The sequence below is a fragment of the Cololabis saira genome, chromosome 14 (genome assembly GCF_033807715.1).
Source record: "Cololabis saira isolate AMF1-May2022 chromosome 14, fColSai1.1, whole genome shotgun sequence".
NCBI lineage: Eukaryota > Metazoa > Chordata > Actinopteri > Beloniformes > Belonidae > Cololabis > Cololabis saira.
In genome coordinates, this window is record NC_084600.1 from 45,892,132 (window position 1) to 45,906,096 (window position 13,965).

The following is a 13,965-nucleotide window of genomic DNA, read 5'->3' on the forward strand; positions in this document are numbered from 1 at the left end:
TAAAATGTGACATTATTTATTTTTACATACTGTAACCTATTATTTAAATAACTCCTTATCAAGTTTAGTGTAACACCTTTTATGCCATAATGCTCCAATTTATGTAAGGAACGATGAATTGTGTCAAACGCTTTACTTAAATCAACAAAAACACCTACTAAATAGAGTTTATTTTCTATAGCTGTTGCTTTGTTTTCTACAAATTCTATTACTGCCAATGAAGTTGATCAGTTACTCCGAAATCGTTTTTGATGGTCATTCAATAACTCATATTTCTCAATAAAATCATCAAGTCTATTTACAAACAGCTTTTTCAAGTATTTTTGAAAATTGTGGTAGCAATGACACAGGTATATAATTTGATATAATATGTTTGTCACCATTTTTGTAGATTGGAACCACCTTAGCAATTTTCATTTCATACCCATCTGAAACAATTTATTACATTTATAAGGTTATGTGGTTATGGTTTGAGAATACAATCCATTACTTCTTTTATAAGTGCCATATCAATAGTGTTATCAGTGGATTTCTTATTCTTACATTTTTGGACCATTTCTAGCACATCACTCTCACATACACCCCCAAGGAACATTGCACTTCTGCTGTTAAATGAAAAATCATGATTATTGTCTACATCTCTGATTTGCTTTGCTAAATTTGGGCCTACATTAACAAAAAAATGATTGAACTCATTAGCAATTTCCTCTGTAATTCACTCAATAGTTGAGTTGTCATTTTTTACATGAAAGACAGAAACATTGGAGAAACCGAAACTGCCCTTCCCTGCTAGCATAATGGTACATTTCTTCTAATCTCTTTTATATATATATATATATATATATATATATATATATATATATATATATATATATATATATATATATATATATATATATATATATATACACCATATTTTTTGGGAACGTGTTACATGCCTGAAATTCAAAAATGGATAGATATTCAAAAAAATGAAAAGAAGTTGATGAGAAAAAAAACAATCTATCTTGGTTTCGTCGTCATTGCAGGGACGGTGGAGCCAAAGCCAATTTAAAATTGATTGCATTACTTTAATTTAATTTCTATTTCGACTATTCCATAATGTTTTCCCCACTTTAATTGGAAGATGTGGAGTATTGGAAGTCAAGCACAATTAATGCAGTTTGAAAGCATTTAAATAAAATAGCATTTTACAAGTACCAGTAACCCACTTTACAAGAGGGGCCAAAATCCTGATTAACAGGAAAATCTATTTCTATTTCTATACCTGTGTTTAATAATCATTGAGATCTGTGCTGCCAGCAATAATCTCAGTAACTCCTAATCATTTCTTTTTAAAGCTTCCTAAAAAGGGTGGACATCTTTCACCAAAATAAGCAGTTCTCTAAACACTTCTGGCAGAAACTGAAAAAGCTGTAGCCAATTAAGATGACATATAATGAAAAACCTGTTTTTCTGTAATGGAGAGCATATATTGTGTCGGAAGTGATTACCAAATCAAAAACACGACATAACAACCTTGTAACCAAGTTTTGGACAAGACGTGATTTAATGAGCCGTTCAAATTTGCCAGAGTCTGTGACATCATAGACTCAAATCTCCCATCTCTCCCTCCACCCGACTGTATTATTGTAACTATATTTATGGTATTGTGAATAAATTCAAACAAACAAACAAACCTAAAACCATCCCATCACGGAGCTTTCATCGTTCGTCTAAAATACGTAGTGCAAAGCTTGAACACTAATGTTAAAAGATGCTGAAGAAAGAGGTGGAGTGAAAAGTCCTCTGAAAATCAGCAGTAAAAATGTGACGTGATACACTGTTAAAAATGTGAATAAATATTGAGGCTAAGGGTTACACAAGTTCTCTATTTTCTTTCTCCTTGTTCTCAGACGTATTAGAGCTGGCAAGAATGATACTCTCATATTTACTGAGGAAATTAATCGATGCTGAAAAAGTGTGAAAAATGTGATATGAACAGAAAAGAAGCACAATGAAATATAACACATTCAAAGATGTACATGCATTAGTACCCTTTATTTTAAGCACCAGAAATGTAACAGCATGACGGTGTTGCATGCATGTTGAATGAATGTTTTCAGATGGAAAGTGTGTGTGTGTGTACTACAAGTGGATGTAGGAAGACTAATAGTTGGATTAATATGAGTTAATCTATACTGGTATAAAGATGAGACACTTACTTAAAGGACATAAAAGTAATGTATCCTATCACTACCATTGTAACAGAGTTAAAGGACATAAAAGTAATGTATCCTATCACTACCATTGTAACAGAGTTAAAGGACATAAAAGTAATGTATCCTATCACTACCATTGTAACAGAGTTAAAGGACATAAAAGTAATGTATCCTATCACTACCATTGTAACAGAGATGTGTAGGATGCATGACACGACTGATCTGGGGTTTAACTGGTAGGAACAAATGAACAACACAACATTTTACAGGCCTTTTATAACATACATACATGCAAACATACACACATGTGTGTGTGTGTGTGTGTGTGTGTGTGTGTGTGTGTGTGTGTGTGTGTGTGTGTGTGTGTGTGTGTTTGCTTCTTTCAAAGTGATGTATGTGAGAAGGAAAGTCCTTTGAACAGGGGATTTCCTGGAAAGCCTCATGATGAGGGACTTTCTTGTGTGGGATGTTATGCAAGCTTAACACAAACTGTGTTACTTCTTAACCAAGTAGTGTTTAATACTTTAACCTAACTACATACTTTATGTAATTTATAAACCTAACCTGGCCGCATTTTCTCATTTCAGTAAATGTGGAAAGTATTGAATTGGGTGGGAATTAAAAACAAAAGTACTTCACCACAGTCATGCCTGTACCAACAGAACCCCCTAACCCTAACACCTAAACCCTAATGCTAACCCTAACCCTAACCCTAACCCTAACCCTAACCCTAACCAACAGAACCTCCCTAACCCTAACCCTAACCCTAACAGAACCCCCCTAACCCTAACCCTAACCCCTTAACCTTAACCCCTAACCCCTCACCCTAACCCTAACCCCTAAACCTTAACCCTAACCCTAACCCTAACACCTAAACCCTAACCCTAACCCTAACCCCCTTAACCCTGACCCTAACCTTAACCCTAACCCTACGTCGTCTGGTATTAAGTGGCCGAAACGTCTGTTAATACGTTGGCATACCACTGAAGAAAAGTCCAGACATCTCTATTAGGTACCGTTATTACTATCTCACCCGGGCCTCCAGGAGGGGTAATAATTGAGGTTATCCTAAACTAGGAATTAATACACTTAAAACCGGCTTCCAAACAAACAGGGTCATCCTCTCAATAATTTCGGATTTACTTAAAAATCCTAAATACCTTTCTTAAAATCTTAAATCTTTTTAGTTATCTTAAATAACCTTAAAAATTTCAGATTTACTTTAAAAGCGCAAATACACGCACCTGACACATCCCAGCCACCAGGGGTCCCCATTCCTTCTTTACATTCATCTGACACATTCCAAATCCTAACCTTAACCCTAAACTTAACCTTAATCCAGCCCTCAGCCCAAATCCTAACCTTAACCTAAAACCCCAAATCCTAAACCCAACCTTAAGCTATACCACAAATTCTAACCCTAACCTGGACCCCAAATCCCAAACCTATCTACAAAAAACCCCTCACCTTAATCTCTCCTCTCTTTCACTACACCATCTAAACTCACAACTATCCTCTCAAAGTGCACCCACTAGCCACCTACGAAGACACCGGATCCTCCATAATCCGACTGCACTCATAAGGGGTACCCAGTTACCTTGATAAACCATGCAGCACATCTCACAACAAAACTCTGAAACTAACGCAGAGGTATCTCACCATACGCTACTGACAAAGTACTTTAGTGCATACGGATCTCAACTGGATGTACGATGTGAGAGTGCAACACTACCTTCTGCGATCTCTGGAAACGCTAACGAGCGTTAGGAGGCAGTAGCGTATTGGTTCCCTGCAGGGAGCCGTTGACCACAAACCCTAACACTAACCCTAATCCCTAACCCTAACCCTAACCCTAAACCCTAACTCTAAACACTAACCCTAACCCTAACACTAATCCCTAACCCTAACACTAACCCTAACCCTAACCCTAACCCTAACCCTTACCCTAATCCCTAACCCTAACACTAACCCCTAACCATAACCATAACCCTAACCCTAACCCTAACCATAAACCTTTACAAGCATCTGTTTTTGCTGGTTAAATGCTACTCAATCCCCTTTTCTGGGTACTGGTATTTCATTATGCATATACTTTTGTGCCAACAAGCTAGTGAAAGGTTGTGTCATAGGACATGAGTTGTGAAAGTTTATAAAAGGAGACTGTCTTGGTGTGATAGAGGCAAAACTAGAAGCAACATTTGACCCAAAAAATAAATGTTCCTTTGCCCAGTGATTCACTTCAGTGATCATTTCACGCAGAAATAATCACAGATGTGACACTGACTCTGACAAAAACCCACTTAAAAACTAGAAAGAATTTGAGCAACAACTTAAGCAAAATCAAATAATAAAATTGTTTTTTTTTTTTAGCATGAACATACCTGAAGTAGTGATTAGCACTTTTGTTTCACAGGAATAATGTTTGAATCTCCCTTTTCTTGCAAAGTTTGTGTGGTTTCCCTGCGTCTGCGTGGGCTTTCTCTCGGGACTGATGATTCAAAACCGTCTGTAGGAGTTAATATAATATAATATAATATAATATAAAAGCATCCACACTTGTTAGTCTCATTAGTCTCTATGTTGCCCTGCATGGACTAATGATGTACTGATTCCTACCCTGATGCAAGAGTATATACATATATACATATACAGGTGGAATAGAGCACCTTTAAACACCACAAAGCACTAATAGAAATGAACTGTTGGATAAAATGATGCCATTACTAGTTAGTAAAAAGATGAACATGTAGCTTCTAAGATATCAACGGTTAATATAAAATGACAAAGAAAAGTAATCTAATAGATCCTCCTTAATCACATGTGACCGTGTGATATGAGGCAATGCAACATCAGGGATTCTTGATAAAACAAGGTTTTGTAATTCGCAATTTGGTAATTATTCACAGAGCAGCTGCTTCGTGTTAGTTTTAAGCATAATATGATACAAAAATAAAAGTGTTTATTTTAATACCCATTGAATAATGCACGGGTGGTGCTTAAAAGTTTGTAAACCTTCCAGAATTTACTTTTGAATAAATATAACATAGAAAACATACATAAAGCCTAAAACTTCAATCTAAGTTCAATTCAAGTTCTAAAAGCAGATAAATAGCACCCAGTGATGAGACACAATTACTTGCTCTTTCATTGATTTATTTAGGGCAAAGTTAAAATATTATATAATAATTTGAATTATGAGATAATTTGAGGGTGAAGCAAAGTCAACTACTTTCTATAAATGGCAACCCTTGACCCGATCTGCATTTTTAGCAGCTTCACAAATACACCAATCTACACCCAGAAAGTTGGTGAAAAAATGGAGGAAATGAAACACCAATATTCCTCTACAAATGGAGGAAATGAAACACCAATATTCCTCTACAAATGGAGGAAATAAAACCAATATTCCTCTACAAATGGAGGAAATGAAACACCAATATTCCTCTTCATGAAGCAGTTGACCAAGAAAAAACTCTATGGGCAAGTTGTGTAATAGTTCACAAGGTCACAAAGAAACCCGGGGTCATTTCTCTCAGGTAATGTTTCATGATTCTACCGGCAGCAGAAAGTCGGTGTTTTCAAGATTGGACTATTGTAATTCTTCATTATTGAGTTGTCCTAAAAAAACTCTTTAAAAACCCTCCAGCTCCGGCAGCCACGATTCCCATGACAACATCATGTTTACGTTGTTTTAGCTTCTCTTCTTTGACTATCTGTAAAATCTAGAACAGAATCTTCTCACATATAAAGCTCTTAATGACAACGCTACAATATAACGCTCAACGCTCTATAACATTTCATATTTTCCAAGCAGAGCACTTCTTTCTCAGACGGGAGGTTTTCTTTGGGTTCCTAGAGGTTCTAACAGCAGGATGGAGGTAGAACCTTCAGGTTCCAGGTTCCTAGAGGTTCTAACTAGAGGTTCTAACAGCAGGATGGGGGTAGAACCTTCAGGTTCCAGGTTCCTGGTGGTTCTAACTAGAGGTTCTAACAGCAGGATGCAGGACAGCAGTACACTTGCAATTATTATTGAACATGAGGGTCACTACGCGTACTTAAAGCAGATATTCTGATCATTTTGATCATTTTGCCAGTGACAGTATTTATTCTCTTTTTACAATAAATAAATGACAGAGAAATAATTTGGCTCATGCTTTGATTTGATCCCTTCTATCGCTATATCAGAAAATTTGATAATGATGATTTTATATGGTTAAAAAAATAATTACTGTATATAGTTTTTCCAGCTGATATTTTGCTGTTCTAAAATAAAAAAAAACGTGTTACAAACAATATCAATATCAATATCACAACATGATTGTGACACAGTAAACCATCGCACTAAGACAGTAGCCCTGGATGAACTATGAAACTAAAGCAGGCAAAAGAAATAATCCATAAAGATTCATCTGGAAAGGGTTTATTGGAACATGAGCTCACTTATTTTTAGTTTGGGAGTATATGAATTTAACATTTGGTCCCACAGTTTCTTTGCAATGGGGATAATGATGCAATAGCTGTTGTGAAATATGGAGATTAAGTGCACACACAATGTATGTACCAAAATTAAGCCAATTTTTCTTGCTACAATTTTTTTTATTCATGCATGATGTAAGGGAAAATCTTTCTCTATTTAAAAAAAGCTGCAAGATTATCTTTTTAATTGTCATTCTAAAAATAAATCTATCACTATTTAAAGAGTCCGTTTTTGACCTCAGTAATGTGTGAACATGTGACTGCGTTCATGTTAGCTAGCTTCAGTGTGAACAGAGTCCTGACCCCTGAAACCACGGAGGCCTCGGCACAAGGTCAGCAGCTTTTCTCTGCAACGGAGAAACACCCACTGTTCGCCGACGTCCTCCAAACCGTAACCTTAACCCTAACCCTAACGTCCTCCTACACCTAACCCTAACCCTAACCCTAACACTAACTCTAACCCTAACCATAACCCTAACCCTAACCCTAACTCTAACCATAACCCTAACTCTAACCATAACCCTAACCCTAACCCTAACCCTAACCCTAAGTCTAACCATAACCCTAACCCTAACCCTAACCCTAACCATAACCATAACCCTAACCCTAACTCTAACCCTTATCCTAACCCTGGAACCACGGAGGCCTCGGCAAAAGGTCAGCAGCTTTTCTCTGTAACGGAGAAGCCCCCACTGGTCGCCCACGTCCTCTGCTCGGCCCGGAGCCGTCGGCTTCATGTGCTGAGTAAGGACTGTGAAAGAACAGTGACGGGAACCCTTCCAAAAGGACGCTGAGTTCTCTGATCACGGCAGGACGCAGCGTCACCTTCTCTCTCTCAGGTAACTGGACGCAGCGTCACCTTCTCTCTCTCAGATACCTGGACGCAGCGTCACCTTCTCTCTCTCAGGTAACTGGACGCAGCGTCACCTTCTCTCTCTCAGGTAACTGGACGCAGCATCACCTTCTCTCTCTCAGATACCTGGACGCAGCGTCACCTTCTCTCTCTCAGGTAACTGGACGCAGCGTCACCTTCTCTCTCTCAGGTAACTGGACGCAGCGTCACTTTCTCTCTCTCAGGTAACTGGACGCAGCGTCACCTTCTCTCTCTCAGGTACCTGGACGCAGCGTCACCTTCTCTCTCTCAGATAACTGGACGCAGCGTGACCTTCTCTCTCTCAGGTAACTGGACGCAGCGTCACCTTCTCTCTCTCAGGTAACTGGACGCAGCATCACCTTCTCTCTCAGATACCTGGACGCAGTGTCACCTTCTCTCTCTCAGGTAACTGGACGCAGCGTCACCTTCTCTCTCTCAGATAACTGGACGCAGCGTCACCTTCTCTCTCTCAGATACCTGGACGCAGCATCACTTTCTCTCTCTCAGATACCTGGACGCAGCGTCACCTTCTCTCTCTCAGGTAACTGGACGCAGCGTCACCTTCTCTCTCTCAGGTAACTGGACGCAGCGTCAACTTCTCTCTCTCAGATAACTGGACGCAGCTTCACCTTCTCTCTCTCAGGTAACAGGACGCAGCATCACCTTCTCTCTCTCAGATACCTGGACGCAGCGTCACCTTCTGTCTCTCAGAGAACTGGAAGCAGCGTCACCTTCTCTCTCTCAGATACCTGGACGCAGCGCCACCTTCTCTCTCTCAGGTAACTGGACGCAGCGTCACCTTCTCTCTCTCAGGTAACTGGACGCAGCGTCACCTTCTCTCTCTCAGGTAACTGGACGCAGCGTCACATTCTCTCTATCTCAGATAACTGGACACAGCGTCACCTTCTCTCTCTCAGATACCTGGACGCAGCGTCACCTTCTCTCTCTCAGGTAACTGGACGCAGCGTCACCTTCTCTCTCTCAAATACCTGGACGCAGCGTCACCTTCTCTCTCTCTCAGGTAACTGGACGCAGCGTCACCTTCTCTCTCTCAGGTAACTGGACGCAGCGTCACCTTCTCTCTCTCAAATACCTGGACGCAGCGTCACCTTCTCTCTCTCTCAGGTAACTGGACGCAGCGTCACCTTCTCTCTCTCAGGTAACTGGACGCAGCGTCACCTTCTCTCTCTCTCAGGTAACTGGACGCAGCGTCACCTTCTCTCTCTCAGATAACTGGACACAGCGTCACCTTCTCTCTCTCAGGTAACTGGACGCAGCGTCACCTTCTCTTTCTCACACACCTGGACGCAGCGTCACCTTCTCTCTCTCAGGTAACTGGACGCAGCGTCACCTTCTCTCTCTCAGATAACTGGACGCAGTGTCACCTTCTCTCTCTCAGATACCTGGACGCAGCGTCACCTTCTCTCTCTCAGATACCTGGACGCAGCGTCACCTTCTCTCTCTCAGGTAACTGGACGCAGCGTCACCTTCTCTCTCTCAGGTAACTGGACGCAGCGTCACCTTCTCTCTCTCAGGTAACTGGACGCAGCGTCACCTTCTCTCTCTCAGGTAACTGGACACAGCGTCACCTTCTCTCTCTCAGGTAACTGGACGCAGCGTCAACTTCTCTCTCTCAGGTAACTGGACGCAGCGTCACCTTCTCTCTCTCAGGTAACTGGACGCAGCGTCACCTTCTCTCTCTCAGGTAACTGGACGCAGCTTCACCTTCTCTCTCTCAGGTAACTGGACGCAGCTTCACCTTCTCTCTCTCAGGTAACTGGACGCAGCGTCACCTTCTCCCTCTCAGGTAACTGGACGCAGCGTCACCTTCTCTCTCTCAGATAACTGGACGCAGCTTCACCTTCTGTCTCTCAGAAACCACAGAGACAGCAGTTGGGTGGATTAATGATGTTTGCAGGACGATGGAGACGGGACAGTGTCTCTAAACATACAGGGGCTCCTGCCAGTCAGCACCGAAGACACAACCTCCGTTAAAGAGCTATCGTTTACCCGGCATGTTTGGAATCTGGCAGGAAAGGTTATACAAATGTGCTGATGAAATGAAAGTAATAACAGCTATGAAGGAAACAGTACGGTTATATGCCAGTAATAACACACAGATATTTAAAATAATGAGTTCATTCAAGGTTTAAAGTCTATCTATCTATCTATCTATCTATCTATCTATCTATCTATCTATCTATCTATCTATCTATCTATCTATCTATCTATCTATCTATCTATCTATCTATCTATCTATCTATCTATCTATCTATCTATCTATCTATCTATCTATCTACCAGCATGACAGAATCTCCATGGAGTTTTACTTTATAAGCAGTGTTCTTTTTTCTTTATGAACTTAGTCGGTGCTCGGTACTGAAACCACGAGCCAACCTGAAGTTCAGCAGGGGATTTTTATCGTACAGTCCACACTAAACATCGCAGGCCTCCCAACGTTCATTAGATTCATTTTTTAAGGCTTGATTGTCCTGGTAAATGTCTAACCGGGAGATAAACAAATATATTTATACTTCTGTGCAGCGCTCAACTGGACATATTTAGAAAAAAAAGCTATTCTCATTTACCTCTAAACTGCTGCATGCAGTTTATCATTGTTGAGATAAAATGAATATGCATTATTCACACACACACACACACACACACACACACACACACACACACACACACACACACACACACACACACACACACACACACACACACACACACACACACACACACACACACACACACACACACCAGGGTGTTTAGACTGCAATATGATAAACCTTAAAATACATTTAACACATGGACAACCATGATGCTAAAAGACTTCTGTATCATTAGATAACGTACTGCAGAACGGTTATAATTAGTTTCACTGCTTCCTGATGAATATTTTATAACAAAGCACATACTTCCATAACTGTGCAAAAATCTATATTGTAATTCATTTCCTATGTATTCAATTAAAATTAATAATTAAGACACAAAAAATGTCAACAAAGAATCTATTTTTATTACACTATATTTTATTTATCACATTAAGGTGAGGTCAAAGGCTGATAAAATATAACACATTCTTTTAAATGCTCAGAGTCACAGTTATTTAAAATGAACGCGTCAAACAGCTGATTATTAAAAAGATAGAACTCTTTAAATACATTATATTGCAATTCATTGATCATCTTCTCTGCTACAACTTTTGGCTGCAGATATGCATGAAAAGAAACGAGCAAGGTTACCCAGCATTCATTGCCAAATGAGTAAATTTTGTGCATAAAATCAGAAATATTACAGGGTAATTATACAAAATCAGAAGTTAAAATCACTTTGTGTTTGTCAGCTCCTGAATTATTAAAAATGCACCCTAAACTGGCCAAATGTTCTGTGCAATTTGTAGAGCAGCAGTGTCACAGACTAACACCGATAGCAAAAGCTCTTCTGAGCTTCACTGTGGCAAACATGGGACTGTCAGGGTAGCAGGGCGTTTAAAATATTAATACTGATAGAACCATCAAATATTCTGAGGATAGGGAATACTGATGTGGATAACTGTAATGTCAGCTAGACCAGATAGATAATACCGTGTTTCTGGACTTTACTGCTGCAAGACTGCAAATGTCCTTCATATGATTAACCATCGTCTTCAAATCAAATTCAAATGAGTCATACCAAAGTACAACAAGGATGTGGATTTAGCCAACTGTGAAACAAACAAAAAAGAGGACAAAAAACAAAACCAACTACAGTATCAATATAACCTTGAAAGTGCAACAAGATATTTTTAAAGTTTAGTGATCAAATGAAAGCTGTGTGGTGACATCTCACTCGATTTCATTTATTGGATTATTCATACACATATTGACCCTTTGGTGGACTGATGACCTGTCCATCTCTCCCCCAGGACAGCCAGATAAACTCCAACCCGCAGATAAAACACGGATGGAACATGGATGGATGATTCCTTCCCCACCACACCCACCACCAACACCGTGGGTGCTCTCCTGAACATGTGCTCTCTCTCCGGTCGCCCGCCGCCCACGGTCACCTCCACTCACCTGTTCTATCTTGGCCAGCCATTCCTTATTGCGGGCCAGCTCTGCCATGAAGGCCTGGTGCTTCAGCCACTTCCTGTGTAGCTTCTGAGCCTCATCCCGGGCCGTGTCTCGGGCCATCAGCATCTTCACTTCCACCTGCTGTCCCAATCACTCAGCTAGGGGAGACAAAAATAGCCACCATCAGGAGCCCGATGCTCGGCCGGCCCTTCTTCCTCCCTATCTATCCCACAGGACGTCCTGCCTGCCGCCTCTACGCCAGAGCGTCCCTCTCTGCTCTGCAGGGGCCTGGTTACCTGTGCTGTCGCTAACCGCCCCGACCCCCACCAGACACCCTGTTCTGGGGAGGAAATAAAAAATCAAGATAAGCACCTCAGCAGTGGCAGCGATGGAGGTGTTCAAGCCCTTCCTTAGGCTCGCCCCTGGGTCCTCATGCCCAACTACTTCATGGATTTTGCGGTCCTGATGCTGCAGTGCCTGCTAGCCAGTCTCAGAGAAGGCAAAAACAACCGGCCAAAAAGAGAAAATGCGCCAGTGACAACACTGGTAAAGAACGGCATACACATCCACGATTCCTTGCGGGTTAGGTGTAATTACGTAGCTCCAAACATCAGCTACAATCCGTCCATCAGAAAGGGTGTAGACGTAGCATAGCCACAGAAGAATCCATCAGCTGGGTGCAAAAACCTGACCGTCCACCGCTCGCCCGTCCAGCTCAATCTGTAGTCCTGTCTAACGATGCCGTAGACGGGAGGAGGAGGACGCGCTGGAGTGGGAGGAGCAGGCTGAACAAGATGCAGAGGCAGTGCAGAAGAGGGTCGTTAACATCGGCCGTCAACTCTTCACATTCGTCGTTCCCACCTCTGCAAAGATGCTCACGCAGGCTGGCCTTTGCTAGCACACTTCCCTCTCTTCCTTAAGTCCCTGAGCAGCTCGGCCGGGGATGCTGCATGCTGCTGCAGTCTCTGCTACGCCGCTACGCCGCTGTGTGTCCGTGTGCTGACGTAGGTGTGTGTTGGTGTGTGTGAATGTGTGTTCAATCACAATCAGTGCTGCAGTGCCAGAGCAGAGAGAGAGAGAGAGAGGGAGGGAGGGAGGGAGGAAGGGAGGGAGGGAGCGAGGGATGGAGGGAGGGAGGGAGGGAGGGAGAGAGGCCAAGACTGAGAAGCAGAGGAGAGAGGGGGAGGAGAGGGAGACTGGGAGAGGAAACAGAGAGAGGGGCAGTACCAAAGCCAGAAAAAGATGGGGAGAACAAGTGAAAAGAGGGAAAAGATGGTGTTGGTTGGAAGGTGAGGGAGGGAGGGGAACAGGGAGGAAGAGAGAGCCTGCGTCATCCCTCAGTGTCACCAGGGACATTTCTCTGCACTAGAAATGACTGCACTCGGAGTAGGATCAGGGTTTGGGAAGAAGGGGGGAGGTGTCGTTTTAAAACAGATGAATGAGAGCGAAGAGCGACGCGTGCACTCGGTCCGACTGACTCGGATCAGTAATCACTCGGCCTCTTTCAGGAAACCTGCATGCTATTCTGCTACTGCAAATATGTCGTCTGGGAGGGAGCAAGTGCACACCTTTTATTCTGTATCTAGGCTAATTCCACTCCCCCCAAATTTAAATGAGAATAAAATAAATATAACAGTTACGGTTATCTTTTTTCTGAATAAGCTTAAAATCAGTGCTTTCAGCATTGTAAACCATTTGTTATTTATATACTTTTTTAAGAAGAAAAAAAGCGTACCAATTTTACAAATAGAATCCCCCTGGCGTAGCAGAGATGAAAGTTTTATGAAGCTGGAGTGGAGCACTAGCTTAAACCAAGTTTGGTCGTTCAGACTGACTGTGCATTTTCTTTTTCATTTGATGTTGTTTTTCATCATTGAAGATTCTATCTTGCTCTGAGAAATCACATATAGAGAAATGTACTAGCACCCTTCCTTTAAAGAAATAAAAACTTACAATAGTGACTTAAATAACTCGAAACTGAGAATAGTAATAATAAATAATAATTGACTGAAGACTGGCCAATGAAAAGACATTGCTTTTGAATTGTGGTTCAACAGAATCATTTATAAACACCTAAACAAAGAGAGGTAATGAAATTGACATGGACAAAATAGTTGGTACCAGTGGCGGCTCCTGACACATTTCTCAAGGGGAGCAACTGTTGGGAAGATGGACAAGATGACCCATTCAATGGGTAAAATAATAATAAATACAAGTCAGATAGCAAACTTACAGTTTAACATTGCAAGGTTTAATTTGGTTTTCCTCTTCAACCACAAGATAGCAAAACAGAGCATTTTAAATGTCTAAAAGACAATACATTTGGTTCAACAACAATAAAACACTTCCACTG

At 41.4% G+C, this 13,965-nt stretch overlaps 1 protein-coding gene across 1 annotated transcript in view; it reads right to left on the reverse strand.

Annotated features, from left to right (window-relative positions):
• The window catches only part of sptbn4a (spectrin, beta, non-erythrocytic 4a), a 63,457-nt gene extending 50,881 nt beyond the window's left edge, over positions 1–12,576 (reverse strand). The window contains exon 1 of the mRNA XM_061740656.1: positions 11,616–12,576. Coding sequence (XP_061596640.1) covers positions 11,616–11,738 — 123 coding nt within the window. The 5' untranslated portion in view covers positions 11,739–12,576. The remainder of the gene's footprint in view (positions 1–11,615) is intronic.
• Positions 12,577–13,965: the final 1,389 nt, after the last annotated feature.